Source organism: Delphinus delphis, chromosome 7 (genome assembly GCF_949987515.2).
Source record: "Delphinus delphis chromosome 7, mDelDel1.2, whole genome shotgun sequence".
Lineage (NCBI taxonomy): Eukaryota > Metazoa > Chordata > Mammalia > Artiodactyla > Delphinidae > Delphinus > Delphinus delphis.
The window spans coordinates 29,443,362-29,458,391 of NC_082689.1; the positions used below are offsets into that span (position 1 = coordinate 29,443,362).

Sequence of the window (15,030 nt, forward strand, 5' to 3'; positions counted from 1 at the left end):
TGTGATAAACTTCTTAAGCAGAGCCTACAGAAACAGAAGAGAAGATGAAAATACATTTTCATCTCTACAAGAGACCAAAGTTCTGCCTAGAGACACATCTGAGTGTGCCATGGTTTTTCAGGTGTTGAGCCCAGCAATTAAAGAAGAGAAATTCCTATCTTGGTTACAATCTGAACCTCCCATCCTCCTGTGGCTCCCGACCTGCTACCGACTGTCAGCCACTGAAATGGTCACTCACCCTGTTCGATGTCGAATCTGCAGGAACTTCCCCATCACAGGACTGAGGTAGAGTCATTCATCACTATTACATGGACCGTCACTCTCCAAATGGGTCTGGAGTTGGAGCTGCATCTCTCCAGATTGTTTTTTGTGGTCCTTCTCACACATCTAGAACTCAGTTGATTTTGGGGGGTCAATAATTTCCTGTATGAGTGATACTGCTTATAATACATTTTATTTTACCTTCTATAATTAATGGAATATTAAGTTCTATTGACACATACTCTGACCGCTAGATGTTTTTGTTCCTTAAGGGGAAATTTTTTTGTCTTTTGTTACCAAAAAATGCTGTTAAATACTTTGGAACCATCCATAATAATAACAATAGTTTACATTCTTTGCTTTTTTAAAAAGTTTTATTGAAGTATAGTTGATTTACAATGTTGTGTTAATTTCTGCTGTGCAGCAAAGTGGTTCAGTTAAACGTATATATATTCTTTTTCATGTTCTTTTCCGTTACGGTTTATCACAGGATATTGACTATAGTTCTTTGTGCTATATAGTAGGACCTTGTTACATTTGTTAAATGTTGAACAAGTGTTAGGTTGTGTAGTTCACGTGGATCATTTCATGTAAAGCCTGTTACAACTCTGTATAAATGTGGTATTATTATGCCTAATTTGCAGAGACACTAAATAACTTAAACTTAAGCTCACATGGTTAGCAAGTGGCAGAGGCTACCGACCGAATCCAGGGTGCCTGCTTTGCAACCGTGATGCTCTGCTGCCGCCTTGTGCAGACAACTGAGAACATTCCTTGAACCCAAAGGAATGATGAGGCTTTGTGGGAGCAGCTCACGCCAGAGCTTCTCTGGCCTCGAGGAAAAGGCAGATTTGAAAGCTAGGTTTGGACATTGGAGATTCAGACCTTTCCACAGTTTTGAGGATGACAGTCAAAATCCCATATTAGGGAAAGGGTGTTGTAGTTCTCTTGTCAATACAACAATAAAGGGCTTCCCTGGTGGCGCAGTGGTTGAGAGTCCACCTGCCAATGCAGGGGACATGGGTTCGTGCCCCGGTCCAGGAAGATCCCACATGTTGCAGAGCGGCTGGGCCCGTGAGCCATGGCCGCTGAGCCTGCGCGTCCGGAACCTGTGCTCCACAACGGGAGAGGCCACAACAGTGAGAGGCCCACGTACTGCAAAAAAACCCCCAAAAAACAAAAACAAAAATGCCGCTGTGTGACTTTTCCTTTCTCCTAGAAATCTGAGGCAATGTACAGTTTTCATATATGCAGACAGCTGCGTGATCTGGGCATGGCCTTTAACCTTTCTAGACCTTGGTTTCTTTGTAAGCAAGAGGAGAGGTGGGTCAAATGATGACTTAGACTTCTTTTAGCTGTAACCTTCTGAGTCTATTAGAAATTGCTTGAATGTATTACAGTTCTAACCGTAAACCTGTGTTTTTGGCTCTCAGAAAACTCCAGCAATAGCCTCAAGGCTTTTAGTTTCAGTGAGATTCATAAAGACATTTTAGAGCAGAAGTGTTTGCAGATCTGGAAGTATAGCAGGAAGAGGCAAAGACTTGACCTCCTAAAGTAGGAGAAGCTACAAAGCCCAGAGCTTGTTCCTAAGACAAGTGTTCGATTTTAGCAGAATGTGTCACATTTATGCTCTGTGATAGCCATGTAAGTTTGAAATGAAATTAGGGGGAAAAATGTTGGTTCTCTATGAGTAAAGCCATCAACAACAGACCAATCTCATTATCCACACTGCACCCTTTCTTACACACCTGTCGGTAGTTTCAGAGCATGGAGGAAATAAGCCAAGATTAGGGTCAGTGTATTGTCCTAACAAGTCAACTGTAACCATACAGTAATGCTAAATAAAGCAGCCAGGACAGGTGGCTCATCAAATCATCTTTATAAAAAATGCTTTATGTTATAGACTTCATGTCTCCCCAGTTACGCATGCTGAATGATTTTCAAAGCTTTGTAAAAACTTTGCAAGGCCGAGAGGGCAGGGTTTACTAGCCCCATTTTCTTCATTGAAGAAACTGTCATTCATTTAATTTCCTTCAACTAATGTTCTTTGAAAACCTGCGTTGTTCCAGGTATCTTCAAAACAATGAGCTTAAGTTTCCATTTCAAGGTCACCTAGTAACAGTGGCATGTGACTCAAACTCAAGTCTCCTGCCTTGGTGGTCTATTAACAGGGGTTAAAATAGCTGGCTCTCCATTTAGATGGTATCCCTGGGCTCAAAACCTAATGCTACCACTTACTACATAGTTGTGTAACTTTGTGCAATTGCTTAAACTCTCTTTGAATCAGTTTCTTCAAATGAGGATAATAATAAGAATGCCTTCCTTAAAGAACTTTCATGGGGATTAACTATGTCAATGCATGTCCACTGCCTGCTACACAGTAAGGGCTCAAAAATGTTTGCTACCGTGATAGCCCTTCAACACTCTGTATTAATATCCTACCCTGGGACTAGATGTCAGGGACGGCAGTGAACAAGGACTGTGAGAGTTGGTCTCATGGCATTTGCACCCTCCTGCTCTGCCTTCCAATGACTTTGGTCAGAAGCCCTTCTGCCATCTGGCCTCAGGAACATTGCAAGTGTTTTTTTTTTGTTTTATTTTTGTTTTTTTTGCGGTACACGGGCCTCTCACTGTTGTGGCCTCTCCCATTGTGGAGCACAGGCTCCAGACGCACAGGCTCAGCGGCCATGGCTCACGGGCCCAGCCGCTCCACGGCACGTGGGATCTTCCCGGACCGGGGCACGAACCCATGTCCCCCGCATCAGCAGGCGGACTCTCAACCACTGCGCCACCAGGGAAGCCCCATTGCAAGTTTTTATTCCTCCATTCTCCACAGTTACCTGTAGGTCTGATAGGTCTGAAAAGCGCTAACCCTTCTTCTTCACCCCAGTCTGCATTACCTTACTCCTCATCTTTCTACCTGGGATTTCCTCTACTTTAATCTCCCACCCAGCATTCTATGCCTAGCATGAGTCTCAGCTCTTCCAGAAAAATTTATCAGACCATACCAGCTCCCAGGGATGTCCCCCATCTCTCCTACAGCATGTATTTTCCATGCCTCTTACTCGGCACTTCATCACACAGTATCTAATTTTGCTAGTTAGTACCTCAAGCTTCCATATCATGTCTTTGCAGCCAGATATGAAATTTGAAGAGCATAGGAATCTTGACATAGTTTAATTTTTATAACTTTGAAGACCGGGGTTGAAAACTCAAATGCTATTGGGGGCAAGGCAAGGAGTATAAATGAGGGCAGTAGTCTGGGGAGGGACTGTCTTATAGGTGTAGCTGTCCCCTTGTCCTCGCCCATTGCTGCCGTTGATGAGGAAGACCCTACTTTATGCCGCATCCTCTGTAGTTGAAGCAGGAAAAAAAGTATAGATCCCTGATATTTTGCAGACAAACAATATGATCCCACTCATCCTTAAAAGTTACTAATTCATGGCTATGAGGTCTCACCAGCCCTCCCCAATATCACAACATGTTCCCTGAGTGCCCAGAGACACCCTTCCCTACCAGAGTGTCTCAAGATTTCCGCCTGTCGTTCTGATCACAGGAGATTTAAGATTGTAACTGTCCATAACAGAAAGCCTGCAACACTGATGTGTTAAGAAACTTGGGTGTGGTGGTCACTCAGTCCTGGCTGGTGAGGAACTCCCTCTCTTCCACATTATTCTTTCCTACATACAGATTTCTGATAAATGACACATTTATTTTAAATTGTTTATCTATGGTTTTATTTTCGCCAACACCACACAAGAATACAGGTCCAATATCATCATATCTCACACATTTCCAGAGAAGCTAGAATTCAAACTTTTTGGAAATCTCCCAGTTTCCTTTAAGTTGGCAATTAAATTCCAATTACCTGAATGAATTATGCAGCTACACAAATGTGGCTGCAGACTTAAGGGTCTATCCTAAAGGTTGTAGCACATAATACCCTGCATGTAAAAGACACTTGGTATTTGGGGGGCGGGGTGGAGAGGATGAATCCGGCCTCTATATGATAGTTTGTTGACAAAACTATATTAATTTAATGTCATGTTATAAAAATGCCAACAAAAGAAGACAACTTTATACTCACTCGATAGCTCAGACACCTCCTGTATATTTTAGGGTGCTTCTTCTCCACCTGAATAATACTTTCTTTGCTCACCTCCTAGTAGTGATGTAAGTCACACTTCCATTTTAATTGGCAGATACCGCTGTCTGAAGTGTCTCAACTTTGACATCTGTCAGGTGTGTTTCTTATCTGGTCTTCAGAGCAAGTCCCACCAGAAGTCTCATCCTGTGATGGAGAACTGCATCCAGGTAACATCTAATGCCGTGTACCGAACTCTTCATGAATCTTATCAGTGAAAGCTACAGCAATTAAAAAACTTTTCCTCCTGGAAAACCACAGGTTCTGCTCCTTTCATACATATAATATTTAAGACTAAGGAAGTGGCAAGCTCAACCTTAAATATCTCTCAATAGACATATACTTTCTTTACACTGTAGATTTTAATAAACCTTTTGGGGATAAGAAAAGGCCAGAGTCTAATGTGAAACCATTGACTCCTACTGTGCACTAGAAAATATCTGAGCGGTAAGAGGGGAGAGGCATTGGAAATGGACACAGATTAAAAAGAAAAAGCCCTGGTTTGGTAAAATGACGCCTCAAGGTCTCTAGTTGCCAGTACATTTCGGGAATTTTCTTTTTTAACATGTCTTTTCCTGAGCACTAAAATTCAAGGAATTTTTTCCTTAGGAAAAACAAAAGAGAAAGATTTCTATCTCAGTTTTGACTGGAAAAGTGTAAAACTAAGACTTCATAGCTGACTTTCAAAATTTTTTAAAGAAAATTATAATACTCAGCAAGAGAATTCAGCTCTTGCTAAGAAGAAAGAGAAATAGGATAATTTTAAAGCAGAGAGCATTTCAATTTTTCCAGAAAGGACACTCTCTTTTCATCACTGAGTATGAGTCCGTTTCTCCATGCAGATGGCCTCATCCCCAAATTTCACAATAGTGAAAAATATTGATTAATTACCTTTACTGAGGACAGTTCTCCCCTCATTCTCTCTTTACCATGAATGGTCCACAAAAGTCATGTGCCTCAATCTTGTCAAATAATTTTCAATGGATATTGCTTTACTAAATTTTATTAACCCAGATCCTCAGATTATTGGCCTATGATCCTCTTGTTTCTAGAAGTCTGGGGAGAAATAGGGCTTATTGATATTAGACTGACACCATGTGGTCATTTTGTTATTACACTTTAGATTTCAAGGGTTGAATATTTTTAATTAAAGGTCTCGTTGCTTTGTTTCCTTTTGCCTTACCTGTGGGGGGGACTTCAGGTGGTCTGAGAATCCATTGATATTTTATACAAGACTAGATGTATGAGGATTTTTCTGGAAATAAAATCTCAGAGGAATCCTCCAAATTAGTAACCACAGGCTTAGTCCTCTTTCATGCCTTCTTCTAGCTTTCATACCTTCTTCTAGCTTTCATACCTTCTTCTAGCTTTAACCTTCCCCATTCCTGGGTTGCTCTAAGGAACAGGAGTTTTTGTAGAAGTTGGGGGGTATTTAATTTGGAAACATATACTATATGTATGTGTATAGAGAGAGGATGTGAAGAAATTCAGGTAGTAAGGAAGTAAGATGATTTTTCTGTGGACATCACGGTAAGTGAAATAATTTCAGAAACTTCCATGGTGGCCAATCCACCCACGTAAGGAAAGAAGACCACTTTAAGACTGATCTGATGCCCCTTGTTCTGTTGGCCATTCCAGCAGGTGTCAACAAAAGACAATACAAAACTCTTCCTCAGGACCCTCAGAAACAACCTGCTCCAAGGGCGCTGTAGGAGGAAAGAAGCTGCGAGAAGGCAGTGGCTGCTGGACCAGGTGAATCCAAGGGATGTGGCTAACCAGGCACAGGCCAGGTGAGTGTCTCCGAGTGACAATCGCGCAGGTTAGCAACCCAGAGCCTGGGTACTAGGTTATGAAGCCAGCAAGCAGGGGAGGGGTAAAGATGCTGTTCCCCTCTAGAAGCGACCTTTAATTTTAAAGTAGACCGTGAGACAAAAATACCTTTAAGTGGCCCATCCAATCATTTAGCGTTATCCCAACTAAAGACCTCAGACAGACACAGAAGATTTTTAGTATTAGAGTATTTGAATAACTTTCTCCAACATCTTTCTTTTTTGTTGGGTTACTTTTGAAAGCCTAATTCAGAATTAATACTTATTTTTTAAAAAAGGAAAAGAAAGACACATTCCATCACTCACAGATGAGTGCTATTCACATTTCAGCATTACCAGATCAGGAATTATGCTACAAACACAACTTTTCAACCTTTTCTCCATTTACATTAAACGGAGAGCATTTTCCCTGTCATTAGCTTCCAAAATATCATTTCAATGACCTCACTCTTATCCTTATAAGGAAGTGCCGTAATTCACAAGCAATCCCTTAACATTTTGGTTATTTTCAAATTTTGCCCCCCACCAAAATTCTGTAGTCAGCATCCCTACACATGCATTTTCTTATATTTTATTAAGATAAATTCTCTCAGGTAAAACCATTGCATCAAAAGTTGTGAATTTTGTTAATCCTCAAAATTCAGAATGCCAAACTATGCTTCAGAGGGTCATCTCAAAGGATGTCACAGCACCACTGGTATCTGAGATCGCCCATCACATACCTGAGCACCAGCCTAAAGATGACTTTTTAAAAGTCTTCATGGGGCTTCCCTGGTGGCGCAGTGGTTGAGAGTCCGCCTGCTGATGCAGGGGACACGGGTTCGTGCCCCGGTCCGGGAAGATCCCACATCCCGTGGAGCGGCTGGGCCCGTGAGCCATGGTCGCTGAGCCTGCGCGTCCGGAGCCTGTGCTCCGCAACAGGAGAGGCCACAACAGTGAGAGGCCCGCGTACCGCAAAAAAAAAAAAAAAAAAAAAAAAAAAAAAAAGTCTTCATGACCTTAACTACTGAAGTAACTCCTTCTTTATAATTTAAAATTTCAGAAGATAAAGGAAAGAGGTACTGTTTCCATGGGATTATGATCATCAGACTTTTGGGAGAAGAAAACCCAGAATAATTCATTCACTCTTATTTTATCTACCAGAAGTATAAGAATAGATCACTTTAATCAAATTGGTATTCATTTATTAATTTCTTTTGTAATTCTCTAAACTTTTCTCAGACATCTACCAGCATATTTCCTTCTTGATCCCAGACCCTATTTCTGTGGTCATTTTGTCACTTTTTACAGTTTGGTATAATTTAATGTATTTTTACAGCTCTTTAAAGGGAAAAAAAAATGCATGTTGACTTTGCATTAGATGCTATGCCTTATACCTGTACCACATTTTCCTAGCAGGTGGTTATCAATGTATTCTTTTTTTTTTTTAAATTTTTGGCTGCATCGGGTCTTTGTTGCTGCGCGTGGGCTTTTCTCTAGTTGCGGCGAGCGGGGGCTACACTTCAGTGCGCGGGCTTCTCATCACAGTGGCTTCTCTTGTTGCAGAGCACAGGCTCTAGGCGCGCTGGCTTCAGGAGTTGTAGCAAGTGGGCTCAGTAGTTGTGGCTCGCGGGCTCTAGAGCGCAGGCTCAGTAGTTGTGGCACACAGGCTTAGTTGCTCCGCGGCATGTGGGATCTTCCCGGACCAGGGCTCAAACCCGTATCCCCTGCACTGACAGGCAGATTCTTAACCACTGTGCCAGCAGGGAAGCCCCAATGTATTCTTAAAGTTAGAGAATTTGGATATCATCTTGATGTATAGCTTTAATAGAGTACAAATAATTTAAATTTTAAAATAGAAACAAAGATATCAGATGCCAATTCATCTGTCTTCTTCAGGCCATTTATTTCACCTTTCCCTGACAGAGTGACAGTAAATTAGGACAATTAATCAGCTGGATTTATTGAATACTTGAGATCTTGTCGAAATTCCTCCATTCTCATAGTTAGAACACAAAGATCCATGCTCTTATGTGCATTTCTTTTGGCCACAGAAGCCTGCCTGATCTTTTACAAATTCAAAATATGATGGCATTCCTCACGCACTCATTTTGCCCAAACTTCTGTGCCTTAAACCCCTCCATTAGCTTCCCATTGTTTTTAAGCTAAAACCTAAAAGTTGTAAGATGACTTAGAAAACTCCTGCATGTTTGAGCTACCCTGGGAACCTCTCCAGTGTCATCTCCCCACCGACCTCTGTGCTCCAGCCCTGATTCCTCCCTCCTCCCCATAAGACTAAGCCAGATCCCCCCACTCTTAAGACGTAAACCTTTACTTTAAAGAATTCATATTCCTAGGGCTTCTCTGGTGGCACAGTGGTTGAGAGTTCGCCTGCCGATTCAGGGGACGCGGGTTCGTGCCCCGGTCCGGGAAGATCCCACATGCCGCGGAGCGGCTGGGCCCGTGAGCCATGGCCGCTGAGCCTGCGCATCCGGAGCCTGTGCTCCGCAACGGGAGAGGCCACAACAGTGAGAGGCCCGTGTACCGCAAAAAAAAAAAAAAAAAAGAATTCATATTCCTAAACCACTTCTCTGTATGACTTGACGCCTACCTCCTAAATACTTGTGAAAGTTCTGCTCAGATGTCATCTCAACCTTAAGGCCTTTCCTGACCACCCATTTATCATTTTAGCCCCTGTCCCCACTCTGGCACTCGCAATCCTCCTCCCTTGCTTTATTTTTCTTCAAAGCATTTCATCAGCATCTGACGTTATACAACTTTCACTTTTAGTTAAAATTTTTTTTTCGATAATGTAAGCTCCATCAGGGGAAGAAACTTTTATTGTTTTCAGTTGTATTTCCAGAATCTGTAAAAATGTCTGAATATGATAAATGCTCAATAAGTGTTTGTTGAATGACTGACAGACCGAGTAATAAAATGGATGGATGCATGATGGAGGGATTAATGGATTGATTGATAAAGTGGGTCTTTTAGAATGGGGTATGAAAGTGTCTCAAGGAGTAATTACCCAGTGTTGGAAGATGTTAGTGAAGTTTGAACCTGGGACAGAGAGACACAGAAGTCTTGTTCTCAGCCAACTCTGTGTGTGGCCTTGGGAACTGTTTCTAAGACTTGGTTTCTTCACCTGAGAATAGGGATATCTTCACCTGAGAATAGGGATAACCTGTCCTTCCTATTCCCAGAGTAATATTTGTGGAGACAAGATGAGGAAAGGGAATTGCAAGTCCTACGCAAAGCTAGACGTTCTTTAAATGTTGGTGTGTTATATTCTGTTCACCAGAGTACAATTGAGTTGTTCACCAAAGTAAAATTCTAATGGAATAATTTGCACTTTAGCCTAGACACTGATGAATTCAAAAATTCTGATTAGTGATTGGTCAAGGGGAAATTAATGTGGAATATTACTATTTTACATTGTGATAATAGGCAAAATCATATCCTTGCTATCTATTAAGTTGGCACATTGGTACTGACCATCTTCTAAGAGATTCATGGTTATTGCCAAATGGTAATATTGAATTCATTCATTGATTCAGCAAACATTCTTCATCCTAATAAGCCTCCTTCCTTTTAATGTGGATTCCATGCAATAGCTTACAGTGATAATATTTTCACTTACAAAAACATAACTGAAATCCAGGTACCAAATATTACCACTATTATTATATATTTTGGGACATTCTTATAAATATACTAAAAAATGAATATAAAAACTGTGAAAAAGAACACACAAAATTACTTCCATTTACAGCTAATATGATTGTGAATCCCCAAGAAACCACAAGTAACTCTAGCTAAAACTGTAGAATTAATTGGTTTTGAGTGGTGGAAAATAAAATATGTATGCACAAATAGCTCTTCACAATAGCTAGCTAGAAATTTTATAAAAATCCCGTTTACAATACCTGTAAAATTATTTTTTAAAGAAACTAGAAAAAACTTAAAAAAGATACAAAACCCATATAAGGAAAGCTGTAATATTTGATTGAATATACAGAAAACAAGACCTGAGCAAAAGGGAGAAACATAACAAATTCCTAAAAGAGAAGACACTAACATAACAATATACACGATTCAAAAATTAACCTTAAAATCAGTACTCGCGATGCTTCTTTGGTCATTTGCAGCCATGCACAGAGTGGGAAAAAAATGTGAGTTGCCTGATGCACAGCTGAGGTAGAACTGAGTGACACCCTGCCTTCTGGTTTCTGCCCTTAGAGTATAAACACGTGTCCTTTACACAGTCTATCTTGTGCCATGTTTTTCACATTTTTGTGCTTTTTCTTGGTGACTTCACTATTGCAAATAGCCTCCAAACATGGTGCTGAAGTGCTGGCTAGCGTTCCTAGTGCAAGAAGGCTATGATATGTCTTAACAAAAACTACGTGTATGAAATAAGCTTCGTTCAGACACGAGTTACATGGGTTCAATGTTACTGAATCAACAGTAAACATTAAACAGTATACATATATCTTTAAATAGAAACACATGGGGGTGGGGGATGGGATGAATTGGGAGATTGGGATTGACATATATACACTAATATGTATAAAATAGATAACTAATAAAAAAAAGAGAAAAGAAACACATGAAAAACAAGGTTATATATTGATAGGTTGATGAAAATGTTCTGACCAGAGACTTCCAAGATCTTAACCCTGTGTTTCCCCCAGGAGCCATCGTTCAGTTTCCACTAATTCATTGTTCACGTGACTGCAAAGAGCATAGCTACCGTGGATAATAAGAATGAACTGCATTTAAATTAAATGCATTTCCAAATAGAATCATGATGTTTTTTAAATAAGATAAAATAAATTTGAAGACATGTTGAAAGAATAAAGGTACAAGGATATTTAAAATTGTGGAAATAAAAAATAGTGAGAGGGGCAGGACAGGAATAAAGACGCAGACGTAGAGGATGGACTTGAAAACACGGGGAGGGGGAAGGGTAAGCTGGGACGAAGTGAGAGAGTGGCATGGACATATATACACTACCAAATGTAAATTAGATAGCTAGTGGGAAGCAGCCGCATAACACAGGGAGATCAGCTTGGTGTTTTGTGACCACCTAGAGGGGTGGGATAGGGAGGGTAGGAGGGAGGGGATATGGGGATATATGTATACATCTAGTTGATTCATTTTGTTATACAGCAGAAACTAACACAACATTGTAAAGCAATTATACTCCAATAAAGATGTTAAAAAAAATTGTGAGAAGGGTTGTTCTTCAACAGGTGTTAAAACTTACTCTAGAGCCACCATGACCAAATAATATAGTATAAATCATAAATGGGTATATTGATCTGAGGATAAGAATACAAAATTTGATTAATGATCCAAGCATAAATGAGAGCCTAACATATGAGAAAGGTGGTATTTCAGTTCAGTGGAAAAAGATGCCTAACTGGCTATCCATCAGGTATCCATTGTTTTGCCCCATAAATGAAAATAAATTCCAAATTGATTGAAGTTTAAATGTAAACATAGTTTAAAATAAATATATTAGAAAAATTTAGGAAACCTGGGGTCGGAGGAGACCTTTCGAAGCAAGACAACAAAATAAGGAATCATGAAGTAATAGAAACACACATATATATGATGACATGCGAATGTAGACATTGTCTCATGGTAAATGATATTATAAACAAAATCAAAACTAAGTCTCAGACTTGGAAAAATATTTTCACTAAGAGGATAAACTGTGCTATGGAAAGGTCCCTACAAATTGATAGGAAAAACTGAAAAAGAAGAAGGAGAAGATGAAGAAGAGGAAGAGGAAAAGAAGGAAGAGGAGAAGGAAACGGAAATAAGGAAGAAGAAAATGAGGAAGAGGAGAGCGAGGGCGAGGAGGAAAAGACTCCAAGTATATAAATAGGCAAAATCACAGAAGAGGAATTCCAAATGGCCATGAAACACACAAAGATATGCTCATCTTAACTAGCGGTTAGAAAAATGCCAATTAAAGGAACAATGAGATATTGTCACTTTCTTTAACAGAATGGCAAAGAGTAAATGAATAACGTCCACTGCTGGTGAACATGGAAGAAATTAGGTGCGCTGGACATTTGGTTGAAGTACAAATGGCTATAGACTTTTCAGAAAATAATCTGAAAAATAATTCATTCAATAAATCTTTAGTGAACACTCTTCTAGGCACTTGGGATATATCAGGGAACAAAAGAGATGAAGATCTCACGGAGCTTTCATTCTACTGGGGAAACTAGACAATTAACAATAGGCATATACATGAATTATAATAATATATTAGAAGCTAAAAGTACTAAAGTAAAAGAAAGAAAGAAGAGCCAGGTAAGAGAGAGCAAGACTTAGAGGGAGTGTTGGTAGCAAATTTAAACTGAGTGGTCTTAGTGGTCCTCAGTGAGAGGTGACATTGGAACAAAGCCTCGAAGGAGGTGAGGGAGTGAATCTTACAGGCACCTGCAAAAGCATAACGCTAACTGAGACTGCCAACTGAGACACACACAGGAGTGTGCCCGGCAGCTCCAAAGAACAGCAAGGAGGCTAGTGTGGCTGAATGGAACGAAGGAGGAAATATTGACAATAGCCTAAAGGGGGCAGCGTAGAAGCAAGGCTATATAAATATTTTCCTAAATTTTTTCCTAATGTTTCTATTTTGAATTTTAATTTAAATGTTCAGCCCATTTGAAATTTATTTTAGCAAAGGTCTAGCTTGCTTTCTTTCAGATGGATAGCCAATCTATCTTTTCCCACTTCAATGAGATACCAACTTTGTCACATATTAGGGTTCCTTATATACTTGAATCAATTCATAAAATTTATATTCTCTTCCTCAGATCTAGAGGTCAATTCTTGTGCATATACTAGATGTATGGTCATGGTGGTGCTATATTAAGTAGAAGGATAAAGTTGCTGTCATCTGAAATGGGGGAGGCTATCGGTGGTACAGTATCATAGGGGAAGATCAGGAGTTCAGTTTGGAACATGTTAAGATTGACGTGTCTCTCAGACATCCACATGGAGATGTTGAGTAGGCAGTTTTCCATTCGTGTCCGGAATTTGGGAGAAAGTCTATTGGAGATCAAATTTGTGAATTTTTGACATACATGTTTTCTTTTGTTTTTGTTTTTTTTTTTTGCGGTACGCGGGCCTCTCACTGTTGTGGTCTCTCCCGTTGCGGAGCACAGACTCCGGATGCGCAGGCTCAGCGGCCATGACTCACGGGCCCAGCCGCTCCGCGGCATGTAGGATCCTCCCGGACCGGGGCACGAACCCGTGTCCCCTGCATCGGCAGGCAGACTCTCAACCACTGCGCCACCAGGGAAGCCCGACATACATGGTTTTAAAAGCCATGGGATTGTATGAGATCACCAAATAGACAGTGTAGATGGAGAAGAGAGGAAAACTGAGAACTGAACCATGGGACACTCCACATGACACAGTTGGAGAGAAGGTGAAAAACCAGCAAGGGAGGCTGAGAAAGAGTGATGGATGAGGCAAGAGGAAAACCAAGAATGAGGAATCCTGGAAGACAGGTAAAGAGAGTGTTTCAGGGAGGAGGGCATGGTCTGCAGTGTCAAATGCTGCTGCTGGGTCAAGTAAGAATTGACCTTTGGATTTAACACTGAGGAACTCATTGATGACCTCAAAAGGAGTATTGTAGGACAGTGGTTGTAGAAAAAAATCAGACCAGAGGCAGTTTAAGAGAGAATGGGAGTTGAGGAATTCAAGATGCCAAACAAGAAAATTCTTTCCAGGATTTTTTTTACTATAGAGGGAACAAAGAGCTAGTGTAGGTAGTAGAGCATCTGAAGTTAAGAGAAATGTTTGGTTATGACGGGGAAAATAACGGCATGTTAGTATACTGAAGGGGATGAGTTTGTAGCGGGAAAACTTGATGATCTGGTGCAAGAGAGGGGAATTGTTGGAGCAATGTCATTCGGCAGCCAAGGTGGGATGGAATCTATGCACATGTGGAGAGATTGGCTTTAGAAGAATGGTACCTACTAAACATAAAAATGTACACAAGATTTGGCCCTTGATCCATTTTTGGAACTCTGTCCTATACGAATAAGAGCATTACTACATAGAAAATAAGATAAATGTTGTAGCATTGGGGGGGGCACTAAACAAACAAACTGAAGATACACTGGTAGACAAATGGTCGATTATATACGATACAACATACAAGAGAACATAGTGAATCTACTTAAGGACAAATTTTAGTACCTATCTATTATACTAGAGGGCATTCATCATCATACATTAAGAGAAAAAGGCAAGTGGCAGAATTATGTGTATGGAATGATGCCATTTTCGTTTCAAAAACAAATTCAATATGTACTTTGCTGTTTGTAAGCATCTGTATGAATGCAGAAAATGGTGTTGAACAACCCCAAGGTGTTAAAATGATTTGAGACGGGGTAGGAATAGAGTGTGTTACTCAGAAGCTGTGTGACAAAGAAGTCATGGGTTACGCTTTTTTCTACCCCAAAGTGCCCACTCCTTAAACACATAATTAAAGTGTACCAGAGTAATCGCTTCTTTCCCTATACTCTCATTGCATTCTGTAGAAATAATCGCACTATGTCAGAAATGATTGTGTATTTGTCTGTTCATTACATGTAAAGTCTCTGTGAGCAGCGAGTTCTCTGCTTTTTTTAAAAGAAGTCTTTTTATCTGCAATAACTCAAGATGGTAAGATGCTTCAAATAGTTTTTGAATAAGGGAACGAAATTAAATGGAATTGTATAAAATGGAATATGCCTGACCTTAAACTAGTCTACTCTATTCTATGCTCTTTTAGATATGACATAA

At 40.2% G+C, this 15,030-nt stretch overlaps 1 protein-coding gene across 1 annotated transcript in view; it reads left to right on the forward strand.

Moving 5' to 3' along the window:
- Positions 1-15,030, forward strand: part of DYTN (dystrotelin) — a 51,149-nt gene that overhangs the window by 19,253 nt on the left and 16,866 nt on the right. Inside the window, exons 7-9 of the mRNA XM_060015581.1 lie at positions 122-285; positions 4,464-4,575; positions 6,047-6,195. Of these exons, the coding sequence (XP_059871564.1) occupies positions 122-285; positions 4,464-4,575; positions 6,047-6,195 (425 nt within the window). The remainder of the gene's footprint in view (positions 1-121; positions 286-4,463; positions 4,576-6,046; positions 6,196-15,030) is intronic.